At 39.2% G+C, this 16077-nt stretch overlaps 1 protein-coding gene across 1 annotated transcript in view; it reads left to right on the forward strand.

The window, feature by feature from the left end:
* The window catches only part of RHOJ (ras homolog family member J), an 80635-nt gene extending 79564 nt beyond the window's left edge, over positions 1–1071 (forward strand). Inside the window, exon 5 of the mRNA XM_029239198.1 lies at positions 574–1071. Within this exon, the coding sequence (XP_029095031.1) occupies positions 574–720 (147 nt within the window). The 3' untranslated portion in view covers positions 721–1071. The remainder of the gene's footprint in view (positions 1–573) is intronic.
* Positions 1072–16077: the final 15006 nt, after the last annotated feature.

Raw genomic sequence — 16077 nt, forward strand, 5'->3', positions numbered from 1 at the left:
GACCAATCAGATATTACTTTGCCGAGAGATACCTTTTGTCAGAAGAGCATTTTAATCAAGAATGACCTATAAAACCGTATCACCCACTCTCTTTCTATGTGCTTTATTAACCAAGTTGACACCTTGCCCTACTATATACAGAAGGGAATATGTTTCACTCGCACCAGATTTACATGTTCTGCATACAAATGAGGTACTAAAAACAACATCATGTACCCTGTTGTTCACAATATATATTTAAACCATATCACTGGTTTGAATCCTCTCAATTTTTATATTATTTATATTCTTATATTTAGGAATAAATGGTTATGGATCACTTTCAGAATTTGCTGCTTATCAAAAGCACTCCACAATCATTTATTATTAATATCAGAAAGCAAAAAATACAAAAATACCAAAAATCAGGATAGCACATGCAAATTGAAATGCTGAAGAAAAAGACATGATCCAAACCATCCCCCAGGCTGTTTGTGAGACAAGCAGCAGCAGCATTGGCTGCGCAGAGGGCAGACACCACTGTGCTTTTCTCTCTTTTTCTCCTCTCATGCCTTTCTCTCTTTTGTGTTTAAGATTGGAGCACAGTGCTACTTGGAATGCTCGGCCCTGACTCAGAAAGGTCTCAAAGCCGTTTTTGATGAAGCGATCCTCACCATTTTCCATCCCAAGAAAAAGAAGAAACACTGCTCCAAGTGTCACAGCTGCTGTTTAATTATCTGAGGTAGCTTGAGACCCACCTCCATCCCATCTAAGGGTAAGAATGGCAGCCAACCTCTGAGACCCAGCTCAAGCCAAAAGGAGGGCATGACCAGAGAGGAAGTCTCTGACACGGAGGCTTGCTCCCCCGCCCTGTGAGCCTTCCCAAACACGGCGCGCTATCAGCTAACTGCCACATCCTCCCTACCAGCCAGAAGCATCCACGTTGCACACTCTACGAGAATGCTGAGCCCGGATTCCAGCCAGTGCCACTGCTGACCACGTAGGAAACAAAGTCAAAGGCCATCTTGCATTTTTTCATCGCCCCCTCCAAGAACATGAAGCTGATAGGAAATCATCACAGGAAAAACAAAAAAAAAGAACTCGGTTCCTGTATTGGTAGCCTTACTTGATGTCTTTTACAAAACATGGGAATACAATACTAACCTTTTTTTTTCCTGAATCTGCTGTTCTACTATGTGTCTTACATTCATTTGTATTATTTTAAGAAATTTACTAATTTACCAGTTTACTCAGGCCTTATAAATCCACACCAAATTAGCCTAAAGACAAAGGATTTTATATCCATTCCTATTTCAGCATGTTTCTACCAAAGCTATTAAAACCAACACGTACCTCTGAATGCCTGACTGTAAGGAGATACAAGAAAATGCTGAAACTTTTGGAAATATATGGAGCCATAATTTTTGAAACTGATTGAAAGAAAACACCATCTGAATTATTGCAGGTCCACATTTTTTGCCTAAGATTCACCCCAGATATGCTTACGTTGAAAGGTAGCCTTATTTTTTCCACATTATATTGTGATGGAAAATTGCAAATGAACTGTGTTTAAGAGAGTAGTATTTCTGCTTTTCAGTCAAACTGATTGGGGAGAGAATGTGGCAGACCTATATTTTAAAAGATTCTTTATTCAGCAAAGTGAACTTTCCTGCTCCCTCCCTTCCCCATTGCATGCCCCTCTCCTTTCTCGATTTCACACTCTCTCCCACACCCAATAATAACTTTATTCCAAAGAAGGATCTGGCCATGGGGCATGAAAAAGTTAAGTGTTTAAAAGTCCCCAAAGCTTAAGCAAAGTGCCTCAATTTTCCCTCTCACTTCAACTGAAAGTGCTTCTCTGTTTGCCCATGGGAGCTCCCATTCTTTTTAAATGATATTTTCCAAGTACAACTGGTACTAAAATATTGCCCCTCCCTATTTCCTGTACTCATTGTCCCAAATGTGTATTTCAGGGCTAGATCCATGGGTACCAAGCTCTGGATCCCCTGCTTCCAAAATGGTATGCTCCATGGAACAGGGACTTTGGCCTTGGGGAAGTGACCCTTCCAAACATCCAGGGATTCTTGTATCGCAGAGTGAGTTATTTCCTAGCTTTTAATTAGAGACTGTGAAGACTTCTAATTAGTCTTATTTGCTTACAGTTACTCTGGAAACACCCAGGTAGGCACTTTATTTTTTATTTCAATTGCATAAGCAGAGTGCCTCTTTGCAGCATGAAATTATACAAATTTTTGTTTAAGAATTTCCAGATTCACACTCCTGTTGGAAAAAATCCAGTTTTCCCAGTTCCTCCTGCTCCTGGAGGAAGCACATTAAAAAAGAAGTGTATGGTGTGGGTCTTTTCTGTTAAGACCTTCCATGAAACCCCCTCAGTTTTGGGGGTTTTGTTTGTTTGTTTAGAATTTTTGAAGTGTGCTTTCCCTACTACATTTCAAGTTTTATTTCCCTTCTCCCCTATCTAGTTGCTAAACATTTTCTTGAACACACACACACACCACAACCTAAAAGAAGATGGGAGTTTTGTAAGTCAAAGCTTGACATTTAGAGAAAACAATGACTTTCTCTCTTTGTAAATGGAAATCAACCATGTATAAACTATAACTCTGCAGAGGTTATGAATTCATCCTTTACAAACAATAATGAGCATTTAGCCCTATAATAAATGAAGTGCCGTTAGCTGGTTTTGTTACGTTATTGTATGGTCGCGTCTTGCTAAAGAGCCACTCCTCACATCTCATTGATGTGGATGAAAAATTTAGAGCAGTATGCTTGTTCCGCCAGGAGAATTTTCCAGATGTGTGCACTCAACAGGTGAACGGTTCCCCAGGCCATCACCTCCCTAATGGGCCACAGAGATTAACTTGTTCATGGTGGGAGATCTCTCTCTCACCTGGAACCAGAACCTGGAGAGAGACTGTTAGTGTCTGTGTGGTACACAGGCTCTTAGCAGTCTTATGAGCTAATTGTTGAATAAAATAATGAAGAACAAAGCAACCTAAATGTGTTAATGTCATTCCACCAAATTAATCATGTATTCCCTGTTTCATGGCGATTGGTAGTTCATTTCACTTTAAAAAAAAATGTTTTCTGCCATAAGATTGAATAAAACTATATTCTGAAACCAAAGATAAAAAGACATAGAAATCTCAACAAGGATCCTTTAAAGGTCTACACTATCTTCCAAAGTCAAGAAGGGGCAGCTGATCTCCATTGGAGGGTGGAGTCTTAACTTTTCAGAGACAGAAGAAGCTATAGTCCAATCCCTTCATTGTACAGATGAGAAAACTCAAGCCCAGATGAGTTAAAAGAGATATGTTGCAACAAAGCTGGGACAGATCTCAGCTTTTCTGCTTCCCATCCTTCAACGCCATACTATAATCTATTCATTATCAGCATATTACGTTGGAGTTTTGTAGGTGTATTACCCGAGTTATATCTGTTTATCCTATAGATCCTAGCCACATTTCAAACACATGGCATGGACCACTATAATAACATGTTCCATCAAACTAGTAATAACCTAGAAACAAGAATCTGATCTACATGCTAATATGCCTAGAATCCGGAATATACAATGTAATGTAATCTCAATCTAATGGCTTAATCAAGTAGCTAGTTTGACAGATTTTTTTTTCAGTCAGATGGTGGGTTGTTTGGTAGAATTAATAGACTCCTTTGGAAACACAAAAGGACTAAGACACAAGTCAGAGCCGTGTTAACAGGAGAATTCTGGGCTGCTTTCTGCCAAGTAAATTTATATTCAAAGAGCAATTACTGAATGCAGTAACTACATCCACCCTAAACCAGGCAGCACTAAACTGGGAAATCAAAAACTGAGTCATACACATATGAGAGGATGAGAGATTTGGTCCTGAGACTATAATAATAATATGTTTGATCATGACATGCAAAGAACCATTTGAAAGATTTCCGGTCTATAAGAGAGGTACCAGATGAAGTGGCTGTAACCATACACAACTTTCATAGAACACCAATAAGGAAATAATATTCAAATGGTAGTAAAGAGGCAGTCACAACCACATTCACAATTTTAGGAGAAAATTTTAAAAAGTTAACCCAGAATTTGAAGCCAACAAAAATATCATCATTAGGAGTGTTGGTTCCTATGAGCAATAACCGCGCAAAGTAGAGAGTCTTCAAGAAGAAATATTTGACTTGAGGTCAGCCTTTAAAGAAACAGTATTGCATTCATAAAGGCAAACTCATCCATAAGATCAGAGTGGAAGATTAAAAATCAAGGTTTAACTTTAAAGGAATGTTTGACACCATGCTGGAGATAATTAACCATTTATGTCTTCATTTTTAAATCTACCCCTACATTTAGAAGCCAGATTGCAAAATGTGCATTCTCTTCAACAGAGAGAACCACAGGTCGTCAGCTATTCTCGTGAGTCATTGAGTAGGCTGCCCAAGTACAAATAAGGAAACTCAAGAAAACATTTTCATTTCAAGGACCATTAGAAACAGAAAAAAAAAAGAGAGAGAGAGAGAGAGAAGGTCAGGGAAACCGAATTTCTTGCAAAGAAAGTTAGGTACTTTTAAACAGGAAACATTTAGAGAATGGAGAAAAAAGCTATAACCAAATACAAGGCAAAAACACATAGCTGACAATTCTCCCAGGGAATTGCTAACCTCTGACTGATCTCTAGAGGCATAGGGAAGAAAGCAGGATAATTCATATGAAGAGCATTCCACGTTTCTGGGTATCTAAGCAGAGTCAGCCAACAGAGTTAATCGTGTGATAATCCTAGATAATTCCACCTCGTGATTCATTAAAAATGGATAGGGGCTCCCCTGGTGGCACAGTGGTTGAGAGTCCGCCCGCCGATGCAGGGGACACGGGTTCGTACCCCGGTCCTGGAAGATCCCACATGCCGCAGTGCGGCTAGGCCCGTAAGCCATGGCCGCTGAGCCTGCGCGTCCGGAGCCTGTGCTCCGCAACGGGAGAGGCCACAGCAGTGAGAGGCCCGCGTACCGCAAAAAAAAAAAAAAAAAGGATGAAATGCTGGACAGTGCTCTTTGGGTCTTAAATAGCAGTGCAGGTCATCCCCTTCACACCTTCTCTGCCAATATGGAGCAGGCAGTCAAGGGAAACTTACTGAGAAATATGAGTGAATAAATTATTTTGAAAGTTTCCTTGAGAATGAACGTGATTTAAAACCTGCAAAGGATGACTGTGGGATATCTGGAAAGACAGTTACTTGTATGAAGGATATTTATTTATCTTGGCAGAATATCTCTAATTGCATTGAAAATGCACAACAGCATTGCCTTCCTAAAATTAAAACATTTCTAAACTGCAAAACAAAATAAAATGTACAACAGCAATAACGGAGTACCAAAATATGAGATAAAGCAACAATTCATGGTGTTTCCATGGTCAACAAAGACCAGAAGGGAAATTAAAGCTCCAAGCTCTACGCAGAGGCACATCAGGCATTAGAGGCTCAGCCCTGCTCTTTGGAGGTCTCTTGGGGTTAGGACAGGAATGAGTCGAGGAGGGTTTGGCTCATCTGTGAATTCGGAGGATGCAAGTTCAGTAACAGTTCTTGGCTTTTAACTTCTACAGGAAATTAGAGGAAAAGCTGCATGATTAGTCTTGGTCACAATCTATGTTTTTTTCTTCTTAGGGAATATTATGTTAAAATCCAGAGTCATTTTGTGCATGTTTTAAACATGTTCTACCCTGGTAATTTCATTTTATTCTGAGTTCTGCAGTGACTCAGAAACTTCATGATACTGTAGCTGGTGTGATTTTGTTGTATTTTCAGTCATGTCCTCCAAGCCTCCCAGTATATGCAGTTATCTTTGATGAACAGGACCTGATCAGTGTTTCAGGGGATGTGATGCCTGGGGTAATCTGAGGACAGAGCTGAGTCTCACCTAGAAGCCATAGTAGCACACTTCACCTCCCAGAGACCCTGAACAAGGCAGTCTTTTGAGTTTATGTTAATTCTTCGGAGAAAAAATAGAAACTCTTTCATGGCAGGGTGGTATGTTGGGGGTAGCTTTGTAAATATGCACCTAAAAGTATCACCACCTGCTATTTTTTAAATCAATTTTTGTAAGCAATCAGATTTTTTTCTCATAGAGAGGCTGTGGGCAGAAGGCTAATGAATTCTACATTCTCCTCATCACCTGGTTTAAATTGCTTTTTACTGAGTACACAGTAATTGCTGTTTAAGTACATCTCAGCAGAATTTTATCCCAATGGAAATGGTCCACCCTCCTCCCCATGTAATCTCTATAGAGGAAATGATAGACAAGGGGAGAATGGCTGACCCGCTCATGGATTGCCTTTCTTACAATCTGCTTCTTATGTATTCTGTGTATACTTTTCATAATTAACGGAATATTATTTCATGTACTCTAACCTTGCGGTTTATCTTGTGCCATGTTCTTTTAGTTCATTAAACAGTCTTTTTTTTCCTACTGTCATTTCTGGGTTATCTGAGGGTGTCCCTACCAGCCACTCAAGAAAACTGCCTTCCCCAGGCCTCTGTTAGAACGGGAAATTTGTTACTCAAAGTGTAGTCTGGGAACTAATAGGATGGGCAATACCCAAAAGATGGTTAGGACTATAGAATCTCAGCCCCAGGCCAGACCTACTGAATCTGAAGCTGTATTTTAATAAGACCCCCCAGGTGATTTATGTGCACATTAAAATTTGAGAATACTGGCCTATGAGACAACAAAAAGTTTATCATCAGTCTTTACACCCAAATATGTAGCTGCCAAGATGACGAAATCACCAGCTTCGCCTGTCCCTCTGATGCTACCTTTTGGGTATTCCTAAGGCTAATATTTGAGCTGTTCACATTTACTGGATGAATAAACAGGCTTTCAGGAGTCCTTTCTTTTACTTGTCATGTGCTTCCCAGCTGCAGAAACAGCATATTTTGGAATCAAAAGCAGAAAAGCAGCATCTGGTTTGAAAGATCTGATAAATCTAAAGTACTTCTTTTCTGAAAGTCTTTCTGGTGTTTCTAAGGGAGAGGAAAAATAACCTCCAAAATTATTTTCCATGAAGAAATAAGAAAGAGACCAGTGTCCTTGTCCCCAGACTGAGGCACTGCAGCCCCCGCCTCTGCAGGAGATCCTCCAAAACCGGCAGCCTCCAATCATCCAGTCACCTAACATTGATAATTCAGGCAATCTGCAAAAGAAGCTTGTGCCCTTCGTCACAATATTAAACTCCTACCTAGCCCACAAGTCGGAGAAGATGAAAGAGGGAGGCTGGATGTGAGCTGATGGGGTTGTTGCCTGAATGACTGCCCAAAAACTACAGGTTCCCCAACCAGGGATAGAACCCACACCCCCTGCAGTTGCAGCACAGAGTCTTAACAACTGGACCAGCAGGGAATTCCCTCGATTTACAATTTCATAGGATAGTAGGGGCTGTGTGGCTGACAGGGTCTTGGTGCTCCAGCCAGGTGTCAGGCCTGTGCCTCTGAAGTGGGAGAGCCAAGTTCAGGACATTGGTCCGCCAGAGACTTCCCGGCTCCATGTAATATCAAACGGCAAAAGCTCTTCCAGAGGTCTCCATCTCAACGCTAAGATCAAGCTCCACTCAACAACCAGCAAGCTACAGTGCTGGACACCCAATGCCAATCAACTAGCAAGACAGGAACACAACCCCACCCATTAACAGAGAGGCTGCCTAAAATCATAATAATCATAATAAGGTCACAGACACCCCAAAACACGTGACCAGATGCGGTCCTGCCCACCAGAAAGACAAGATCCAGCCTCATCCACCAGAACACAGGCACCAGTCCCCTCTACCGGGAGGCATACACAACCCACTGAACCAAGCTTAGCCACTGGGGGAAGACACCAAAAACAACGGGAACTACAAACCTGCAGCCTGCGAAACAGAGACCCAAAACACAGTAACTTAAGCAAAATGAGAAGACAGAGAAACACACAGCAGCTAAAGGAGCAAGGTAAAAACCCAGAAGACCGAAAAATGAAGAGGAAAAAGGCAGTCTACCTGAAAAAGAATTCAGAGTAATGATAGTAAAGATGATCCAAAATCTTGGAAATAGAATGGAGAAAATACAAGAAACGCTTAACAAGGACATAGAAGAACTAAAGAGCAAAGAAACAATGATGAACAACACAATAAATGAAATTTAAAACTCTCTAAAAGGAATCAGTAGCAGAATAACTGAGGCACAAGAATGGAGAAGTAACCTGGAAGATAACACAGTGGAAATAACTACTGCAGAGCAGAATAAAGAAAAAAGATTGAAAAGCATTGAGGTCAGTCTCAGAGACCTCTGGGACAACATTAAATGCACCAATATTCGAATTATAGGGTCCCAGAAGAAGAAGAGAAAAAGAAAGGGACTGAGAAAACATTGAAGAGATTATAGTTGAAAACTTCCCTAATATAGGAAAGAAAACAGTCAATCAAGTCCAGGAAGTGCAGAGAGTCCCATGCAGGATAAATCCAAGGAGAACCACACCAAGACACATATCAATCAAACTATCAAAAATTAAATACAAAGGAAAAATATTAAAAGCAGCAAGGGAAAAACAACAAATAGCATACAACAGAATCCCAATAAGGTAAACAGCTGATCTTTCAGCAGAAACTCTGCAAGCCAGAAGGGAGTGGCAAGGCATATTTAAAGTGATAAAAGGGGAAAAACTACAACCAAGACTACTCTACCCAGCAAGGATCTCATTCAGATTCCACAGAGAAATTAAAACCTTTACACACAAGCAAAAGCTAAGAGAATTCAGCACCACCAAACCAGCTTTACAACAAATACTAAAGGAACTTCTCTAGGCAGGAAACACAAAAGAAGGGAAAGACCTACAATAATGAACCCAAAACAATTAAGAAAATGGTAATAGGAACATACATATCGATAATCACCTTAAGTGTAAGTGGATTACATGCTCCAACCAAAAGACATATGCTGGCTGAATGGATATAAAAACAAGACCCGTGGGCTTCCCTTGTGGCTCAGTGGTTAAGAATCCACCTACCAATGCAGGAGATGTGGATTCAAGCCCTGGTCCAAGAATATCTCACATGTTGCGGAGCAACTAAGCCCATGTGCCACGACTACTGAGACCATGTGCCACAACTACTGAAGCCCATGTGCCTAGAGCCCATGCTCTGCAAAAAGAGAAGCCACTGCAATGAGAAGCCTGCATACCACAACGAAGAGTAGCTGCCACTCGCAGCAACAAAGACACAATGCAACCAAAAATTAATTAATTTTTAAAATAAAAGAAGACTCGTATGTATGCGGTCTACAAGAGACCCACTTCAGACCTAGGGACACATACAGACTGAAAGTGAGGGGATGGAAAAAGATATTCCATGCAAATGGAAATCAAAAGAAAGCTGGAGTAGCAATTCTCGTATCAGACAAAATAGACTTTAAAACAAAGACTCTTACAATAGACAAAGAAGGACACTATATAATGATCAAGGGATCAATCCAAGAAGATGTAACAACTGTAAATATTTACGCACCTAACAAAGGAGCACCTCCATACATAAGGCAAATGCTAACAGCCATAAAAGGGGAAATTGACAGTAACACAATCATAGTAGGGGACCTTAACACCCCACTTTCACCAATGGACAGATCATCCAAAATGAAAATAAATAAGGAAACACAAGCTTTAAATGATACATTAAACAAGATGGACTTAATTCATATTTATAGGACATTCCATCCAAAAACAACAGAATACACTTTCCTCTCAAATGCTCATGGAATACTCTCCAGGATAGATCATATCTTGGGTCAAAAATCAAGCCTTGGTAAATTTAAGAAAATTGAAATCGTATCAAGTATCTTTTCCGACCACAATGCTATGAGACTAGATATCAATTACAGGACAAAACCTGTAAAAAACACAAACACATGGAGGCTAAACAACACACTACTTAATAACCAAGAGATCACTGAAGAAATCAGAGGAAATAAAAAGAAACCTAGAAACAAATGACAATGAAACACAACGACCCAAAACCTATGTGATGCAGCAAAAGCAGTTCTAAGAGGGAAGTTTAGAGCAATACAATCCTGCCTCAAGAAACAAGAAACACCTCAAATAAACAACCTAACCTTACACCTAAAGCAATTAGAGAAAGAAGAACTAAAAACCCCAAAGTTAACAGAAGGAAAGAAATCATAAAGATCAGATCAGAAATAAATGAAGGAAATGATAGCAAGATTCAATAAAATTAAAAGCTGGCTCTTTGAGAAGATAAACAAAATTGATAAACCATTAGCCAGACTCATCAAGAAAAAAAAGGGAGAAGACTCAAATCAATATAATTAGAAATGAAAAAGGAGAAGTAACAACTGACACTGCTGAAATACAAAGGATCATGAGAGATTACTACAAGCAACACTATGCCAATAAAATGGACAACCTGGAAGAAATGGACACAGTCTTAGAAAAGCACAACCTTCCAAGACTGAACCCGGAAGATATAGAAAATATAAACAGACCAATCACAAGCACTGACATTGAGACTGTGATTAAAAATCTTCCAACAAACAGAAGCCCAGGACCAGATGGCTTCACAGGCAAATTCTATCAAACATTTAGAGAAGAGCTAACACCTATCCTTCTCAAACTCTTCCAAAGTATAGCAGAGGGAGGAACACTCCCAAACTCATTCTACGAGGCCACCATCACCCTGATACCAAAATCAGACAAAGATGTCACAAAGAAAGAAAACTACAGGCCAATATCACTGATGAACATAGATGCAAAAATCCTCAACAAAATATGAGCAAACAGAATTCAACAGCACATTAAAAGGATCATACACTATGATCAAGTGGGGTTTATTCCAGGAATGCAAGGATTCTTCAATATATGCAAATCAATCAATGTGATAAACCATATTAACAAATTGAAGGAGAAAAACCATATGATCATCTCAATAGATGCTGAAAAAGCTTTTGACAAAATCCAACACCCATTTATGGTAAAAACCCTCCAGAAAGTAGGCATAGAGGGAACTTACCTCAACATAATATAGGCCATATATGACAAACCTACAGTCAACATTGTTCTCAATGGTGAAAAACTGAAACCATTTCCTCTAAGATCAGGAAAAAGACAAGGTTGTCCACTCTTACCACTATTATTCAACACTGTTTTGGAAGTTTTAGCAACAGCAATCAGAGAAGAAAAAGAAATAAAAGGAATCCAAATCGGAAAAGAAGAAGTAAAGCTGTCACTGTTTGCAGATGACATGATGCTATACATAGAGAATCCTAAAGATGCTACCAGAAAATTACTAGAGCTAATCAATGAATTTGGTAAAGTAGCAGGACACAAATTAATGCACAGAAATCTCTTGCATTCCTATACACTAATGATGAAAAATCTGAAAGTGAAATCAAGAAAACACTCCCATTTACCACTGCAACAAAAAGAATAAAATACCTAGGAATAAACTTACCTACAGAGACAAAAGACCTGTATGCAGAAAACTGTAAGACACTGATGAAAGAAATTAAAGAGGACACAAAAAGATGGAAAGATATACCATGTTCTTGAATTGGAAGAATCAACATTGTGAAAATGACTCTACTACCCAAAGCAATCTACAGATTCAATGCAATCCCTATCAAACTACCAATGGCATTTTTCACAGAACTAGAACAAAAATTTTCACAATTTGTATGGAAACACAAAAGACCCCAAATAGCAAAAGCAACCATGAGAAAGAAAAACGTAGCTGGAGGAATCAGCCTCCTGGACTTCAGAATATACTACAAAGCTACAGTAATCAAGACAGTATGGTACTGGCACAAAAACAGAAATATAGATCAATGGAACAGGCTAGAAAGCCCAGAGATAAACCCACACACATATTGTCACCTTATTTTTGATAAAGGAGGCAAGAATATATAAAGGAGAAAAGACAGGTTCTTCAATAAGTGGTGCTGGGAAAACTGGACAGCTACATGTAAAAGAATGAAATTAGAACACTTCCTAACACCATACACAAAAATAAACTCAAAATGGATTAAAGACCTAAATGTAAGGCCAGACACTATAAAACTCTTAGACAAAAACATAGTCAGAACACTCTATGATATAAATCACACCAAGATCCTTTTTGACCCACCTCGTAGAGAAATGGAAATAAAAACAAAAATTAAAAAATGGGACCTAATGAAACTTAAAAGCTTTTGCACAGCAAAGGAAAACATAAACAAGATTGAAAGACAACCCTCAGAATGGGAGAAAATATTTGCAAATGAAGCAACTGACAAAGGATAAATCTCCAAAATTTACAAGCAGCTCAGGCAGCTCAATATCAAAAAAAACAAAAAAAACCCAATCCAAAAATAGGCAGAAGACCTAAATAGACATTTGTCCAAAGAAGATATACAGATTGCCAACAAACACATGAAAGGATGCTAACATCACTAATCATTAGAGAAATGCAAATCAAAACTACAATGAGGTGTCACCTCACACCAGTCAGAATGGCCATCATCAAAAAATCTATAAACAATAAATGCTGGAGAGGGTGTGGAGAAAAGGGAACCCTCTTGCACTGTTGGTGGGAATATAAATTGATACAGCCACTATGGAGAAGAGTATGGAGGTTCCTTAAAAAACTAAAAATAGAACTACCATACAACCCAGCAATCCCACTACTGGGCATATATCCTGAGAAAACCATAATTCAAAAAGGGTCATGTACCAAAATGTTCATTGCAGCTCTATTTACAATAGCCCAGAGATGGAAACAACCTAAGTGTCCATCATCGGATGAATGGATAAAGAAGATGTGGCACATATATACAATGGAATATTATTCATCCATAAAAAGAAACGAAATTGAGCTATTTGTACTGAGGTGGATAGACCTAGAGTCTGTCATACAGAGTGAAGTAAGTCAGAAAGAGAAAGACAAATACCGTATGCTAACACATATATATGGAATTTAAGGGGGAAAAAATGTCATGAAGAACCTAGGGGTAAGACAGGAATAAAGACACAGACCTACCACAGAATGGACTTGAGGATATGGGGATGGGGAAGGGTAAGCTGTGACAAAGCGAGAGAGAGGCATGGACATATATACACTACCAAATGTAAGGTGGATAGCTAGTGGGAAGCAGCCGCATAGCACAGGGAGATCAGCTCGGTGCTTTGTGACTGCCTGGAGGGGTGGGATAGGGAGAGTGGGAGGGAGGGAGACACAAGAGGGAAGAGATATGGGAACATGTGTATATGTATGGCTGATTCGCTTTGTTATGGAGCAGAAACTAACACACCATTGTAAAGCAATTATACTCCAATAAAGATTTTTTTTAAAATGGCCAAGAAATAAAACTCTAAGTGTAAAAAAAAAACAACAAAAAAACATCATGTACCGCAATGTTCATTGCAGCTCTATTTACAATAGCCAGGACATGGAAGCAACCTAAATGTCCATCGACAGATGAATGGATAAAGAAGATGTGGCACCTATATACAATGGAATATTACTCAACTATAAAAAGAAATGAAATTGAGTTATTTGTAGTGAGGTGGATGGACCTAGAGTCTGTCATACAGAGTGAAGTAAGTCAGAAAGAGAAAAATAAATACTGTATGCTAACACATATATATGGAATCTAAAAGAAAAAAAAATGGTTCTGAAGAACCTAGGGGCAGGATAGGAATAAAGACCCAGATGTAGAGAATGGACTTGAGGACACAGGGAGGGGGAAGGGTAAGCTGTGATAAAGTGAAAGCATGGCATGGACTTATATATACTACCAAATGTAAAATAGATAGCTAGTGGGAAACAGCTGCATAGCTCAGGGAAATCAGCTCGGTGCTTTGTGACCACCTACAGGGGTGGGATAGGGAGGGTGGGAGGGAGACACAAGAGGGAGGAGATATGGGGATGTATGTATATGTATAGCTGATTCACTTTGTTACACAGCAGAAACTAATACAACATTGTAAAGCAATTAAACTACAATCAAGATGTTAAAAAATAAATTAATTAAAATTTTAAAAAGAAATAAGAAAGATTTATATCATATAATATAAACTTATAAAATGAAGATAAAACACATTTCTGAGGCATAAAATTTTTAGTAAAGCTTTGTTGTTCATTGCTTAAGACAACACTCTAGATAGTGCTCTAGAGGCCAGAGTAAGGATTGACTATAGCTTGTCCTCTACAAAGGGCATCTCCCAGATTTATATCTTTATTGCCCTAAGCACAGACCAGAGTTTTTATCACTTAACGTATATTTTACTGAACATTACAGGGGACCATGCTTTGTTCACCCCACCCATACCCCACCTTGTGTACAAGAGCCCTTTAAAGATTGAAAAGTGTACACATACACACACGCACACGCACACACACACACACACACACACACACGCTTAAGCCTATTATCTTATTCAAATTCCATTGTTGCTGCAGAAGTTCTGAAGGAAATCATACCTACCTTCAAACAAAGAAAGAAAGAGCACAAGGATTACCACTTCTTTTGTACCTACAAATGGCTACTAATTTTTTAGCTAGGGTATCAGTGATTCCGTCCCAGAATAAGAACCTGATGTCATTGTGCAGGTACCATCACTAAGGGACCACTTCCTCTGAGAAGGACAACCTTCTGCCCCCTAAAGCTCTGACTCTGGTCCTGTCAGTCGGCTGTTCCTTCATGCTTGAGGCTGCAGGAAAACACTTGGGTCCCAAGATATCCTTAAATTGGGTACAGCTTTTAAAGTGGGACAGCTTTTACATCTGGGAGCAGCTTGGCTACCCAAAGTGGCTAGCATTCTTGGAAGAATTTAGTCAAACCCAAAAACAAAGTCTTACCAAAAATGATTTTCATTATTGCAAATGTACCATTTACGTCTTGGTCATAACCACCAGTGCAAGGTGCCAAAAAGTGCTTCTTACCCCAGGGACTGCACGTCCGTCCTCCTGGAGCCCTGCACCTCCACCCATTCACTCCCTTCCCCAGGCTGCAAAATAAAGCCTATTTTTTCTTCTTCATAAGAAACTAATAGGACAGGAAAACTGGCATCAACAATCGATCTCTCTTTAAGAATCCATTTACTTATCATTTTTAAATGTTTGATTCCCAGTCCCTTTATTGCAACAGTAAAACAAAATCCCAGTCCAAGAAATCAGAAAGCCCTCTACTGAATTAAGCACACTGAAATAATCAAGTGCCGGAGAAGAGAAGCCCCCTGATCAGAGCCCACTTACTTCTACTCCACTGATCTGCAACTTGCAGCGTAGAGACGGGCATGGGGGAAATTGTGGTACATTAGTTCCTTTTGGTTTGTCCAGAAGGTGGCTCAGATTTTGTTCATGCTGAAATTTGGCACCAGTTTCAACTGGACTTTCTCATTAACTAGTGCTTATGCTTCAATGGGGAGATTTTCAGCATTCGCTTCCTAAGCTTTTCCTAACAGGAGCCAAAAGCTGAGCAAAATCTTCCTCTTAAAAAGACAACATATTTTTAAATGCCGGATGTCTTAATTCCACTCAGTAAAATTGGTCCCCCCAAATATTTTAATTTTGATATGCAGATGCCAAGAGGATAATGGAAGATGGAGGCTCAGAACAGCCTAGAAGCTTAGATCACCTTCCTTTGAGGATGCACCTCTCCATATCTTGATAATCTCTGCATGAGCAACAGAGTGAGACCAAGAAAGTGTGATCTGTTCATGCATTTCCTGTGGAAAGAAGTTGGAAACTCAGAGGATTAAATTTCTATTTTAAGTGCATAATTCTGCATGTGTACTTCAGAGAGATAATGACTAATAATAATTCATCAATATCCTTTATTGTGTATATAGAGAGTTTAAGTGAATAAATGCTCTTTCAAGTGATTTTAAGTTGTATAATATTATTTGTGACTCAGGGATATTTATATTTATCCCTTGCTGGTAATCATATATTCAGCATCACCAAAAAAAAAAAAATTACCATTCTCGTCTTGGTAATATTGATATTCTTTGTTGAAGCAAAATGTTTTTTCTCTTTTGGGGAAGGTTGTGTGTGTGTGTGTGTGTGTGTGTGTGTGT

The sequence above is a fragment of the Monodon monoceros genome, unplaced genomic scaffold (genome assembly GCF_005190385.1).
Source record: "Monodon monoceros isolate NGI ecotype Baffin Bay Population unplaced genomic scaffold, NGI_Narwhal_1 Super_Scaffold_21, whole genome shotgun sequence".
Taxonomy (NCBI): domain Eukaryota; kingdom Metazoa; phylum Chordata; class Mammalia; order Artiodactyla; family Monodontidae; genus Monodon; species Monodon monoceros.